Genomic DNA, 15,279 nt, shown 5'->3' with positions numbered 1-15,279 from the left:
CTCTCTTTGTCCCTTTTTAACTCTTTCTCTGAGTCTCCCTGCACTTCCATATACATCGATTAGCCACAACATTAGCATTGGTGGTCTTAATAATGTCCTGAAGGACAAGTGTCAGCATGGCCATTGAGCAGTAGTCTGAAGCTGCACAGCAAAATGTGATGCACTCTGTGCAGAGTGGTGGTAGAAGTACACAGACTGACTAATAAAGTAAAGGTATTGGCCTAAAAAAATTCTCTCCTACAAAAAGCACTTTTTTACTCAAGTAAAAGTACTAAGCAGAATTTCTGCATTTTAATTAACTAATAAAAGTCAAATTACTTCACTAAGAAAACTATGAATGTAGAACAATACTGATGCCTATTATGGCAAAACATTTATAGTAATTCATAAAATATGGATCAAAGGTCATTGTTGGGAAATGCTGAGCTCATTATAACCACTTTATGTGCAGAAAGGCAGTTAATACAATCAGCATTTATTAGTCCATAATATATTTAATACATTTTTTTATTTGATATTTTTTTGCTTTGATGTTTTCTCCTTGACTTTGATTCTTGCTGCCTTGTACCTCACTTGTAAGTCGCTTTGGATAAAAGCGTCTGCTAAATGACTAAATGTAAATGTAAATGTTATACTAAAACCATCAAGTGGGGATGATGTTGTGGCTGATTGGTGTAAGTCTCCTAAATGTGTGTATTTATATATCACGTTAGATACATACCACTACAATACTAACTTTAAACAAAAACTGTAAATATATCTACATTATCTTAGTACATGTCAGCAAAATAGATCGTTTTATTTAGTTTGAGTTTTAGTGTCACTAGGATAAATGGTAAACATTAAGTGATTTAAGGCTATTTGAACTCATTAAAATGTCTGATATTTGTAGTGCTGGTAGTTCCTTAGACAGCTGAACATAGAGAGAGAGAGAAAGACAACTATACAGACTGGTATCCATTCAGAGATAACTAATAGAAAGGGAGCAAGACTTGTTGCCATGGTGACACACCCCATGTGTATGAGCAAGGTTGTTAAATAAATGACCTTGACAAGCCAGATGTCTATCTGCCTATTCAAAACACCCCCCCCCCCCCCACACACACACAGACACACACACATACATGAGCCACTGACACTTCTGACATGACTTCAAAGAAAGGTAGATGTCTAAATTTAAAAAAAAAGGCAGAGTGACACAGAAAGATGAGAAGGAAAAGAGTGAAATGGAGACTGAGGAAAACAATGACAAAACTAGCTGAAGGTAGTTTTAATGTGTGAAAAAATACTATGGAAAATCACATATTCAAGTATTACTGTATGTACACAGGTTCCACACTAGTTGTTCCACACTTTAACAGTGTCTTACAGCCTTTCACCAGCTGTATTTCTGGGGACATTTTCATGCATTTTTCCCCAGACATTGGTGAGGTGACAGGAAAAAAAACAAACAAAACAAATTACTACTACTCATGGGATGAGGATGACTACAAATTGCCTATGATGGTCTCAAAAAAAAAAAAAACTTGCTCTTTTGTGTTCATCTGCAGTTTACCTCTCTTCAGCGCCGTCTCTCGTGGCCTCTGCCCTCTGGGAGGCTCTTAACAACTAATCAGAAGTAATAAGTGGCAACCTGTGACTGTGGCTTTTCACTCACATGGTCAGTACAATACATGCACTGTAGTTCGTTTTGAGAAGAGTCTTCAGGCTAATTATAAGGCTCAAATGAGTCCTTAGTTTAGATGCTGGCAAACTTCACAGGGTCACTCGTTTACTGGGTTGTGTCAGTGCCGAAATTATCTCAGCTCACTGGAGCGATGTTCCCACACTGCACCACTAAAGGATCTGAGGTGTTTCTTTAAGCCCTGTGGTCCATGTAGAGCGGAATGCAATGAAATATGGAGGCACGCAACAGTGTTGTCCATTGTAAATCATGTTAGAACAAAAGCCAAAGTAAGAAATAATGTGTCTTCAGGGGACCGAACACAATAGGACAATGCCAAAGAAAAAATGTACAGTGATACTGGGAAGGAGGAATAAAAAAAAAAAAAGCTTGTGTGCTTGTGTTTCACCTCCCTGTATTTGCTCTTTTTGCTATATATGTAACTTTGGCTTTTCAACCAAACCCTATCTCACTCTAAACTCTTTAATGTTAAAGTGACACTCTAAGGCTCTTAATTTCCCAGCACTTTGTCTCATTTACTACTTTCACTCAATTCATCTCATCATTTGGACTTTACTTCTAGTTAAAAGCCTGCTTTTACAATCCCCCTTTGTCTTCCACCATTAATCTATGTGAAATTAGCATTTTTGGTGCTCCAGCATCTAAAGCATCTGAGAGACAAATTGAACTTTCATTACAGTGCAGGATGGAAAACAAAGTGCTGAAGATGAATCAAAAGTGGGGAAAAAAGTGATATTTAAAAAAAAAAAACCTTATTTGGTCTTTCTCAGCTTTTGGCGAAGCTCTAGTTTTAGCCTTATTTTTCATTTCACACCTCTGTTTCCATTTTTTTTTAATAATCAGAATTCTAAATGTGTTTGTGCACCAAAAGGGTCTAATAATGTCTGCGTTTGAATTCAAAATAGACATGCTTTGGTGTAAAAGGTACTCCAACTTTCCATATGTTTTACATTGAGTCAATCTGCTGTAACCTTTCCTGCTTCAGCCTTAAACCGGATGTTTCTTTAGTTTGCAGCAAATATTCAGAGTGAACGTTTAAAATGAACATGACACCTATTTGCAGAAACAGCAAATATTAAATAGGTACTCAAGCCTGAACCAGGAAGAGGAACACAGCCTGAACTTAGATGGCTCAACAATTGCTGGGCTTCCTCTTGGGTTTGACTTTGCGTTTCCAAACCAGACAATGACCGCAGCTTTTTACCTGGCACTTTGCTGTATTTACTATTTGGTCTAAGTTCGTCTTTTAGAAACGGCTGCCACTTCGGAGAGCGGTTCAAGAATAAAACTCTGGTTTTAAAATGAATAATAAAAACAGAAAAAAAGCATATTCCTAAAAAATACACAGACTTTGACAGGCTTACAGTGTTTTTTATGTCATTTACTGTATCAGCACCAGTATTACTAACATACATATGGAGAGGTTTTATTAAGTTTAGCCTGCAGTTGGGCTAAATAAATAAAACACCACTAAAACTACATTTTCCAAATTGAAAATGTTGCTTAATCGACACTTTACCATTAAAACTGAACAATATAACCTTTATAAATGTGGGAAATACTACAGTCGTTTTAGCTGTATGTGTACCTAATAAAGTGCCAACTCGGTGAATGTACTGGTTGCACTCTAACCCGAACTGTAACAGCCACAATTCGAGACTACGACATCCTGCTCGGGCAAAGGTTGCAAATTAAAAATGCATGTTAAAAATTAAAAATGCAACACTGCTTTTGTCAGACCAGCTGAAAAAGCTAAAAAAGTGAGATGATGCATTTGTCTGTGACATTAGTAACCTGGTGTCTTTTGATAATAAAATGAAGAAAGGCTTTTGTGTGGTTTTAAGCTCCAATAATTAGCTGCTTAATGAATTAGTTGGGTTACGGTCAGACGGGAAAATAACCTGCTACTGTTTTTGGCATTTGAATCACGGTTTTAGTTATTTTCTAAAATGCCAAAGATTTGCTGCTTCTAGCTTCACTATTGTGAAGCTTGCATCATATTTCTTTGTCATATATATATAAATTGGAGTAAATGTAATATATTGAGGCAATGCACGTGATTCAGGCTAAAGAATAACAATAGCTCTTCAGAACTCGGATCCCTACTCATTCTGACCTCTATTATCACACTAGTCTTATCCCAATCAATTAAGGAATCTGAATGCATGAGTCAAATAACAAAAATGTTTCTTTCAGCTTGAGGCATCCTTGGGTGATGAAAAGTTGGGCATACAGTGATCTCTATGAATTCATATCTCTTTCAAGTCATTAAGGGTAATTAAATCAGTGTTGATGGTCAGAAGTAGGTCTGAAATCATAATCTACTAATGGGACCCACATTTTTTCTTTTGTGTCTTGTCAGAAAAAGATAACGTGCTGCTATCTCAGAAAATCCCCCTCCGTGCTTTGTAAGCCTCACACTACCAATAATAACTGTAGAGCTTCTTTTTTAAAACAAAGTTTACCAAATGTCTGGCTGTCAAGACACACAGAAGGCAAACGGACCTGGCTGAAGCTAAGAAAATTATAAGTATGTTTCATTTCCATTCAGGAGGCAGTGTTGTGGAGTGTTCTTTAAATTCATCCCTCCCCCCCCCCCCTTGCTCTCTCCTTACAGCATGTCCTCAGGGCACTTTTAAGTCCTTCCAGGGAGCAGGATTATGTCAGCAATGTCCTCTCAACAGTCGCTCCACCATCGAGGCCGCCACCCTCTGTGGATGTCGGAACGGCTATTACCGTGGAGACATGGACAAACCTGAGGACGTGTGCACCAGTGAGTCAGTGTCTTGCTCTCTGTCAAACACAAATACACACTCAGATTACAAGAAGTCTGATTATGTCTCAGAACACCCAATAATGGCCTGTGATGCAGATTTTCAGAATGTCTCTGATAGCTGACATATTGCAGTAGTGTATTAATAATCAGTGGGTGACAACATTGACAGTCTAATATCTCAAATTAAAGGCCAAAGTCTGTTTTGGTTTATTATTCCAACTCTAATTTTATGCACCGCATTCAGAGTGAGTGTACCACAATGTTCCCATCTTTGTTCAGGGATTTAGGGAGGAGTAAGTAATAACACTGCAAGTTTCTTTAAGCTTTCCATCGAAGTGAATATGTGCTTAGTGTGTTGAAGAGGTGATATTGCTATGCAAGACGAGGCACGGAGTTTGAAAAACGCTGCCTCTCAATCCCGCAGAGAAATTGTGTAAGTAGGTTGAGGCATGAATCATTTTTGGACTGTCTCAGTCACTCGATCTGTGAAACTGTGTGTATGTGCTGTGTGTAGACGTGTGTGTGTGTGTGTGTGTGTGTGCACATTCTGATGGCCTGGACACAACAAGATGTTTTATAGAGGCTAACAAATCTCTGGTTAATTCATAGGCAGGGCATTGTTTTACTTTTTCATATTCATGAATACATTTACAACATTTTGCCAGAAATAAAAAAAATATAAATGTCAACCCTAAAAGCTGTTCAAAAGTTCCTGTCAGTGATTTGGAATAAATCAGCTTAATTTGAGCTCTTTTATTTCTATTAGATCCCTTTCACTCTTGTAGTTTGGTTCAGTTGGACTCGACCAAAAAAAAAAAAAAAGAAAAGAAAACAACAACAAAATCAAATTATATATTGTTGGCTTCTGTCGGCTTTGTGATAATAATTGCACTACGAGTGAAATAACAGGAGTAAATATGGAGTCATGCGGGTGGGCACACTTCTGGGTACTGCTACCCTCCATCGTTAGTGCATCGAGTTTTAGTGAACAACAGATTATGTTGCATTTTATTGCTCCTGGTTTATTCATTTATTATCTCTAATGGTTCCAAAGAGATAATGAAGAAGTAATAGATTACAAAGAATAATAGTTCGGATCCCACCTGGACCTAATATGCAGTAATGAAATATGCAGGCCCTTGCACTGTACTCACAAACAGATGCATGGGTCTGTTAGTGTGATTATCAAATGAGCTGCATAAATACTATAAGCTACTATAAATACAGGGTGTCCCTCGATGCTGAACGGTCAGATGATCACAGTCAGCAGATGGATCTGTTGGTAGTTTGTTTTCGGATTTTGTGCTTCAATTACTTATATGTTATCACACATGAGTGAACATTGGTTCGCTTCGTTTTCACAGTCACATGTACATATATATCGTATATATATTGACAAAATGATAAAATGTGATTTTAAATTCAGATTTTTGAACTGAGGATACGCAACTAACCCTAATACCAACTGGTCAAACGCTGTCAGTGAAAGAATACAGCACTGCTCATGTGCATAGTCAGTGAACATTGGCGTTGTGAATCATGAGGCCGTAAATAAAGTGGCCCCAACAGTGATAATCTGGTTCTGAAGGATTAAAGTCATGTCTAACACTGAAAACACGAACAATGTTATTAGAGCCACTTGCTGTGATATTTGTTGTTGCTTTTTGCTTTATTTTAAACTCAACATTATTTATTCACGTATATCACTGAGAGATCCTTAAAAATCTAAATAAAATAAGAAATTCACATTTCCACAGTAGCTAAGGAATAGGTTTAGGGTTTGAACAGGTTCTGGTGACAAAGGGAGCACACGAAAAGCCTCAAATACACTCAAACGCACTCCCAAAGTGATGCTGATAGAAGGACAAATCAACTTTTCCAGTGAAAAGGTGTCAGGTGTCAACCTACTCAGCCTACACGTCTGTGCAAATTACCTACTGTAATTACCCACTTCTTTCAATTCAAGGGCAAAAGCTAATAGAGATACAAGTTTTCTTTTTTTTTTTTTTACTGACAACAGCATTGAAAATGACGAGAGAAAACTGTGGGATAGGTCTTTAATATTGGATGGAGCTCCCATTTCTTTGTATTTTGCAGGAACCCTATAACATCTAAAATCAGATCAGTGAAATGGAAGAGTGAGTGTGCAGAGTGTGGATAGTTGCCTGAGGGAAAATCCTGCCCTCAGCATGGCTCATGGGCTGCATAGGTATGGAGGAGTGTGTGTATTTGTGTGTGTGCTGTACATGTGCTTTTTTTGCAGTGTATTTTGCGTGTGTGGGTCAGATTGATAACTGCAAAAGCCATTTGAACAGTGAAGAACAAGTGCAGTGTGTGTGTGTGTGTGTGTGTGTGTGTGTGTGTGTGGTTATAGATTGCATTACAGATTCTGTCTCTAACTCTGAAGTGGGTGAAGTGGCTTTTATTGTAACCGCAGTAAAAATGGTCAATTTAAACTGCGATTAACGCATTTTATTCCAAGTTTTTTGCATTTGAATGCCTATTTGCTGTGATCCCTGAGTGTCTGATTGTGTAGAAAAATTTGTGCAATTCAGATAAACAGTGATATCAAGTGAATATCTGTGCCAACACACTGTGTGTGTGAGCGCGCGCACGTTCTGATGGCCTGGACACAACATTATGAATGCACAGCTTCCGACAGGTCCTCTGTCACTCAGTAGGAATGTTTATGCCACATAGATTTCCAATCGCCTACTGATTGTTAGCACTTTGATTTTGCAGCGTGGGCGACTCTGAGTGTCTGTTTGAAAAAAGAAAAAAAAACCACACACACACTGTACACATAATCCACAGGGCCACCTATTGTCATCTCACGTCACATGTTGTGTGAATGTGTCCGTCTGATGCATGTGAGTCAGGGAGAAGTGCGCCCGCTAGGTTTAACCTTGTGAAAACTCTGGATGTACGTTAAAGACCCACTGTCACACTCTAGACAGAAACTCCAGACTTTCTCCTTACATCAAAGAGATGACACGAGAGAAAAGACAGAGACGCGGCAAGAAAGAAACCGACTGACTGCAAAGACACAAAGAGACACCGATTCTCTGGCTGGTGGGGAGCTGTTAGATCACCTTGTGACAAAAGGAGACAGAGCTGGCTGAAACCCAAATTCCGCACATCTACACCAGTATTACTGGTTAGAAACTGCACTTTAAACTGCAAAACCCCAAATGTCATCACACATTAATGCCAGTGAAAAATAAAGTAATGTAATCATCCACCTATTCTTCTGTTCTTCTATTCCTCAGATATTATGGGAATGCCCATGAGTATAAGAAATATTTTAAATGATTTTGTTTTTTTGTTTTTTTTATGTAAAGGGATATAAGAAATTATTGTTTTTCAGGATGGATTCATGCTGACATGTAATGATTTAAGATGACCTATTGCCAGAGCAGAAGTTAAAATATTTGAGAGAGTAGTACTTGTATCATCATCTCATATGCAGTAAATAGCATTAATAATTCCTCCCCATTATAAAAACGATCTTATTATTATGCGTGCGTGTCATTAACATGGATTTCTCACTCGAGCTTTCGTGGTGGAAGGCCATGCTCACACCTTGGAAGAGGTAATTAGAAAAGAAAAGAGCTCCCTCTGTCAATTGGCAGTGGTTCAACACCAAATCAGTTTGAACATCTGTGATTAGCGAATGGTATCGGAAACCTAAAGCAGCAAAGTGTAGAAACACATTGAATTGGTTGGAGCACTGCAAACACAAACCTTATAAAGAGGAGATCGAGGCGGCAGAGTGTTACAGTAACAATCTCCTTTGGTTTGTCTACAGCTTTAAGTGATATGAATTAAAATATTTTGTTTTTGTTTCATTTTTTCAAATTTGGCCCATTATAACTGGAGCCAGTAGTAATAATAATCATAATAATAATCATAATAATTTTGTTATCTAACGGCTCTAAATGATAGTTTTTAACAGCTGACAGTTACTGTATTAACAGCTCTAAAATAAATTATTAGTAGAGCCACAGCTCTGTTAAATCTACAAAAAAAAAAAACGTCCTTTCGGCTCTTTCTTGCACTTGCATCTCATGAAACGAAAATTCTTCTTCTCATAGCACTTTGCTTTGATGTTTTGCCCTCGACTTACATTTTTGCGTGACTTGTTGCTTTGAATAAGCATCAGCCAAATGACTAACTCTAAATATATTATATTAAGGGAAACGATTGCAAACAGAGCCAAGCTGAGCATAAACTTGAGTGACAACTCTGCTCATACAACAGGTTGCTTGACGTTAAAATGCCAGACGTCCTGTAATAATAAAATATGATCTATACGTAAGCTATTACTGGAAACAACTTCATAAAACAAAACAAATTATTTTCTCGAGTGTTCACCATAATAAAGTCCGATTGCATCCAGGTATAGAGCAGTAATGTGCTTTACATTGACAGCCTGATCTAAATTTACCTGATAGATGTCTGCAGCACTTTGGCATTGGCACTTACAGTGGTAATAAAAGATGAAGTACTGGAGTACACTTTGGAAACCTGCAATGTCAGTGTCAGTCCTTTCTTATCCTCTTATCTTTCCTCAGGTGTCCCTTCAGCTCCTCGCAATGTGGTCTCAGTTGTCAACCAGACATCTGTGCTCCTGGAGTGGCACCCGCCACGTGACACGGGGCACCGTGATGACCTGTCATACAACGTCTTATGTCGCAGATGTCACAGCAGCGAGCGACGGGCATGTCAACCGTGTGACGACAGTGTGGTGTTTGTTCCAGGCAAGCGGGGGTTGAAGGGAACACGAGTGGGGATCAGCAAGCTGCGGGCCCACACGTCCTACACCTTCGACATACAGGTTTGTCCCGAGACAACACAGGAGCCCTTTTAAAGCTCCATATATTCTGGTGTGTCTACTAAAAGTGACAATATGCTGAACATCCAATTGCAATTCAGAATTCACCACACAGTCACCCTTGAGTTCTTGAGTTCAATTGTGTAGTAAACTAATTTATCATATTTATCATAACATTAATAAATTAATATTGCAGTTCAACAATCAGTCCATATATAAAATGTGAGTAAGTCTTTGTCAGCAGTCTGTCAGGAAATTTTAAGGAGTCAGCAATCAATCATGGGCAAGTTTATTATGTCAAAACATTCTGTCACAAGCAAATTAAAACATCAAAGCTCAAGATTACCATAAAAAATACAAACTGTTTGAAATGGGATTAAAAGCTTTCTGATCTATAAAAAAATCTAATCAAATAATTAATATGTTCTGTGCTTTTGCATTTAATCTCAACTTAATTACTATGTACACTGATTAAAAAAAATATCACATCAGGTGTCTATTGTCAAATCCCAGTGTTCAAATCGTTATCAAGTCCGCAAAGCTTTGACAAAAATAAGTGAGTATTTGCTGATTGAGAGCAATTATCAAATGTAAATGATATAATGATAGTATGTCGGAATCGGTCTAGGTTGGAAAGAGGCCAAAGGTTTAAATGTGAGTCTAAGTATGTCAAGCAAAATTAAAGATGGCAATTCTTTCCAATACCAAAAGCCTCTGAGTGTCGCCATGCTTGACTTTTTCAATATGATCTTTTGGTATCTGACTCTAAGCCGTGTTACACTGTCATTGCTGTGTAGGTCCAAAGCTTCAATGCAGGTGAAGTATTGATTATTTTATTGACCAAAGGACAATGCTATGAGGCTGGATTGCCATTGGAATCTATTGCAACTACTGTGTGAATCCAGGATCTTGGTGATGTCAACTCATGTTTAAATGCAAATAGCTGCCACATATTCACTGTGAAACTCAAGGATACTAAGACTACTGTACATAATTGCTCGCTGAGATGTAGACTTTATACACAGTCTGCAGTTATATGATGTTGTCTCAAACCACAAGGCCAAGCTGAAGTCTATAAAGTCTGTGCAATGCTGAACCTTGAAATATTGTGCCATCTGCCCAGTTTACCATCAAGATCGGCACGACTGAACCAAGGTCACATGCTTTGTAACTGTTTAGAGTTCCGAGCATGTTTCTTCAGTTTGTAGTGGTAGATTGTAACTAAGTGCATTCACTCAAGTACTTTACTTACATTTAAAGTACTAAAGCTACAGTGTTTAGTGTTTCCATCCTTTCTTTTAACTGAATTGTACTCTAAATCGTATTTCATTAATATCTGGTCTTTATCAGCTCGTGTGTGCTGTAGACCTCAGCCAGTGACACCGATCCACTGGGTGACGTGTTATGGAAAAAGAAAACCTTTGATGGTGGTGAGAACTGAAAAAAGTCTAAGACAAGAAATGTCTTTCTTTTGATTTATTCTATGCATAGAAATGCAGGCTTGCAGAGTGTGACAAAGTTATTGTTGTAGCATCAGATGCACATGTCTACAGTTCCTGTTCCTCTTTCTAGAGAAGCATGAGGCTGGTTTGAACCAGACTTGTCGTTAGACCCTCATCACATACCAGATGCAAAGGTGTAAGAAATGAGACACACAACCTTAAAAACCAGACAGAGGAACTCGAGGTGACAACAAACAGCAAAAGGTCACTTAAAGGTTAATAAGTACGAAAGTCTACAGAAAGTCCAACATAACAAGCCATAATTAACCAAGTTCATAAACATTTTACATCACATGTTTTCTTCATTTTCAAAATGCTTGGTAGATAAATTTTTCTCACATGTTGTCGTAAATGCAAATGCATAATTTCACTGGAGATGTTGTGCATGCACAGTTGAGTGGCCTACTTTAGACCACTACATAAAGTTATGGCGATTGTATTTGACTGATGTGTTTTTGATTGTTTTTTGTTAATAGCAGAGGTGAAAATTGTATTAATTTAGGAAATGCTTAGTTAGTTATTTTTTAAGTTGCATATTATAGATTTTCTCATTCACTCAGTTGAAAGGAATTGTCAGTTTCCATCTGTGAGGCCTAAACATACGAGTTGATTCATTTTCAAGCTGCGCATTGTGGGATTAACAGATCAATAATGAAAAAGGAAATAATGACTAAAGCAATGATAAAATTTTGGGAGTATTGACTGTGACTGCATTGATTTTATATATATATTATATACACGTGTGTGTGTGTGTGTGTGTGTGTGTGTGTGTATAAAATCAATGCAGTATGTATATGTGTATATATATATGTTGTATATATATATATATGTATATTTGTATATATATATATACAGGCAGCAACTTTTAAAGAGACAGTTTCATTAAATTGTCCATAATTTGTTCCTTCTCCCACAAATGAAATTCAGCATTTGAACAAAAGCCACACTTTGATGTCATCTAAAGTCCGTAAACACAATTATCAGAGTATTTGTAAAATGATGACTAGTAAATGCAGGAAGGTTTTATAGTGTTTGTACAATTTGCTTTTTGAAAATCCCAAAACATATGGAAATGGGGGGAAAACACAAAAATAATAGGGAATTAACATTCAAAAAGCAAATATAACAATAGTGGTTCAGGTTAACCACCTCCACTAATTAGCAGCCATTGTTTAATGATCGGCAATGAGAAAAGACGTTGTTTCGACTGTTACAATGACTAACTGAACTCATGACGAACCATATGTGGCAGCTAATTAGTTGGTCTTTAAAACACACTCCGAACCTGTTAATTATGTCTTTGTGTTGGTGAGCTGAGGAAGATGGTGAGACATTACCGGTTCAACAAGACTATGTCTACAATAAAATGTATACTCATTCTAGTTGCTGCTGATAAATTACCATCCACTAAACAGCATTTTTTTTCTCAGTCTTCATTTTTGTCGACTTTTCAATAGTCTGTCAAGCTTTAGATTTCTCCACAAACTGTGCTGCAGAAATACCATTCATGTAAAGACTATGAAGAGGATGGTGTCTTCGCTTAGCCAGCATCAAAAACTCATAAGAAATGAATTTAACTGTGTCTATCTGTCTGCTGTAAGCTGCAAATGTCAGCATGGCCAGCGGACCAGATTAGTATCTTCAGTAAAAGTGTTTATTCTAAAACCAAGGAACATTTCACAATACGTTAGAGCTACAGTATATTAATTTTTTTTTTTTTTTTTTTGAATGATGGAAGTTCCTTTTTTGGGGTTTTCCTTTTTGGATTTGAGGGTTTAAGCACAGATTAATTATATAAATATAATTACAGGTTGACTTAACAGCATAACCCTTCAAGATTTCAAATCCCCGTTGTAGTATTTTCTTACTGTGCAGGAGGCAGTTGTACTGTATATGACGGTCAAGCTAGCAGCTTTGTCCTGATCTTTATTGGATTTTGGGAAGATTACACTCCGGCAACCCCAGCCAAGCACATCATCTGTGACATTATTGCATCTGTCAACCTCATTGTTGGTTCTCAAAGCCTTTCTCTCAAAAGTCAATATGAAAATATAAACAGTAAAGCAGAAATCTAACCTCTGTTTCTGTTGCCATGTATGTACAGTATGTAGCCAACCTGTTTTGTGTTTGATCTGACATTAACCTTTAACATCTGGCTGCTGCCTTTCAGTCTAGATGTATGCTCTCATCCATTCCCTTGTGGCTTTCCTCCCACAGTCATGCAGTAAAAGACATGCACGTTAGGTTAATTGGTGACTGTACATCTCTCTGTGTTGCCGCTGAGATAGACTCTAGACCTGTCCAGGATGTACCCCTCCTCTTGCACAATGACGGCTGGGATTGGCTCCAGCCCCCTGTGACCCTGAACAGAATAAGCGGTTACAGATAATGGACGGATGGATATATTTAAAACCACTTTACAGAAATCAGTCAGGTGGAAACACTGAAAAGTCGCACAGACAAAGCCTTCTAAACCTACACATGGAGCTAGTATTAGCGTAATCACTACAGTACAGCTTCATGTGACAGCTGTCATGTCGACAGTAAAAGAGACCATTTCCTGCCAGCAATATGGAGCTTTTTTCTTTTTTTCATTTCATACTAAAAAAAAAAAAAAAAATACTACGAACTGATTGGGAAATCTGCCTCTGCAGGACAGAGCTTCCGAAAGGTGTAGCAGCAGCCCCTAAGGAGGGCAACGAGATTCTGTGGTCTTTTAAAATAACTATTTGGGTTAATGCAATTTGAAATAACCGACCATTACATTTTCATGTTTTACAGGCAATCAACGGAGTCTCCAACAAGAGCCCTTACCCCGCCCAGCAACTGTCAATCAACATTACAACCAATCAGGCGGGTGAGTAGGGAGTAGAAAAAGCTGTGTGTGTGTGTGTGTGTGTGTGTGTGTGTGTGTGTGTGTGTGTGTGTGTGTGTACCCTTGGGCACAGTGGATTATGTGAGGAAGGGATAGCTAGGGGGATAAAGGAAATTGAAATACAGGCTTTTTAATTCATAAAACATGTTAAAAGCTTGTCATCTCTCCCTTTGTCTCCCTCTCCCTTCCCCCTTCTCTCTCTTACACATCCGTCCAGCTCTTACTCTGTTTTCCTCCTTCCCTATGCTTCTCTTTCTATTCTTTCTTCCCTTTATTCCCCTTCCAGCCTTCTTCCCCTCTGCCCCCCACCTCCCCTGTCTCTGGCAGTAAAATTCTCAAAGACCATAAAGTGAGCTGAGTTATTGCTCTATCAATACTTTATAGAGACAGACACAAGTGATATTTCCACCGCTACCCAAATTTAGATTTAAAAGCCGCTTTACTCTGATGGAAAACACATCATTTACCTCATCTATGGAGCCGGGCTCATTCCTAATCGAAACATGATCCATTGTCACCCCGCTGCTTTCCGAGCGCATTTGTTACTGCAGCAGCATGCAAAATTCTCCCATCGCTGAAATGTTTTATGACTCAACAAAAACTGACTTATTTTCAGGTCGACTGCACAGAATGGGGGGTGGGGGAGGTGGTTAAATTATGCAATAGACTTTGAGTGCATTTCATTGGACCACAGGATATGAACTTCACTCCATGCGCAAGAAATGTGGGAAAATGTCAATTGTGGCGATAAAAAAAATAAAGAGTGTGAGGTTTTCAGGTGACAGCTAGCTCATGTTGTCAAATTATGTCTACGTTTGAAACATTGGGGTCTTGCGGCAGCAAACTTTTAGGATGTGGATCGATAAATCATCTGTGCAAGATAAAAGCTATGTATTTACCTGCAGGATCTCTATAAAATACCTAAAAAGTCATATTTCAAATGTATCGTCCTGAAGTCATTAATATCCTTTACTTTCCTTTAAAATAATCGCTATATATATTTCACATAAATTTCATACGTGTTACTTGTAAAGTATCAGTCCTTTCCTTCCAATCTGCAGTTCACTATCAAGTATAAATGTGATGAAAAACATGTCATAAAAATATCTCAGAAGTACAACCATGAAGTATATTAGAGCCAAACATCCTTTGGTTCCTAAAATTATGTGCAAAACTGTATTGCAGACATAACTCTTGTTTCCCCGTCACTGACAATGTAGTAATTTGTTTTCATGAGCCTGGATGAGGAAACATTTTCTCTTTTGGGTGTAAATAATCCTTGGCAATGTCATTACACACTGTATTTCCATATTTATGGTGTTTAAGCATACTAGCGAATCTTTTAACTATGTAATTGATTGTGTGTATCTTTGTGTATGCGTGTCTGTTTTAACAGCTCCCTCCGTAGTTCCCATAATGCACCAAGTGAGCTCAACGAGCCGCAGTTTCTCGTTGTCATGGCCACCACCCGAACAGCCCAACGGAATTATCCTCGACTACGAGATACGATACTATGACAAGGTAGAGTGGGATGATAAATGTCTTTGAGCATTTGTGTGTGTGTCTGTGGGCTTTTTCTGTTGTTGTTGTTGTTGTCATGGGCACAGG

At 38.1% G+C, this 15,279-nt stretch overlaps 1 protein-coding gene across 2 annotated transcripts in view; it reads left to right on the top strand.

Moving 5' to 3' along the window:
- Nucleotides 1–15,279, top strand: part of LOC137131609 (ephrin type-B receptor 1-like) — a 93,779-nt gene that overhangs the window by 39,572 nt on the left and 38,928 nt on the right. For both annotated transcript variants that reach the window (XM_067513096.1, XM_067513095.1), the window contains exons 6-9: nt 4,302–4,457; nt 9,035–9,297; nt 13,578–13,653; nt 15,068–15,192. In XM_067513096.1, coding sequence (XP_067369197.1) covers nt 4,302–4,457; nt 9,035–9,297; nt 13,578–13,653; nt 15,068–15,192 — 620 coding nt within the window. The remainder of the gene's footprint in view (nt 1–4,301; nt 4,458–9,034; nt 9,298–13,577; nt 13,654–15,067; nt 15,193–15,279) is intronic.

The sequence above is a fragment of the Channa argus genome, chromosome 8 (genome assembly GCF_033026475.1).
Source record: "Channa argus isolate prfri chromosome 8, Channa argus male v1.0, whole genome shotgun sequence".
NCBI classification, from domain to species: Eukaryota; Metazoa; Chordata; class Actinopteri; order Anabantiformes; family Channidae; genus Channa; species Channa argus.
This window is presented reverse-complemented; position numbering and strand designations above follow the sequence as displayed.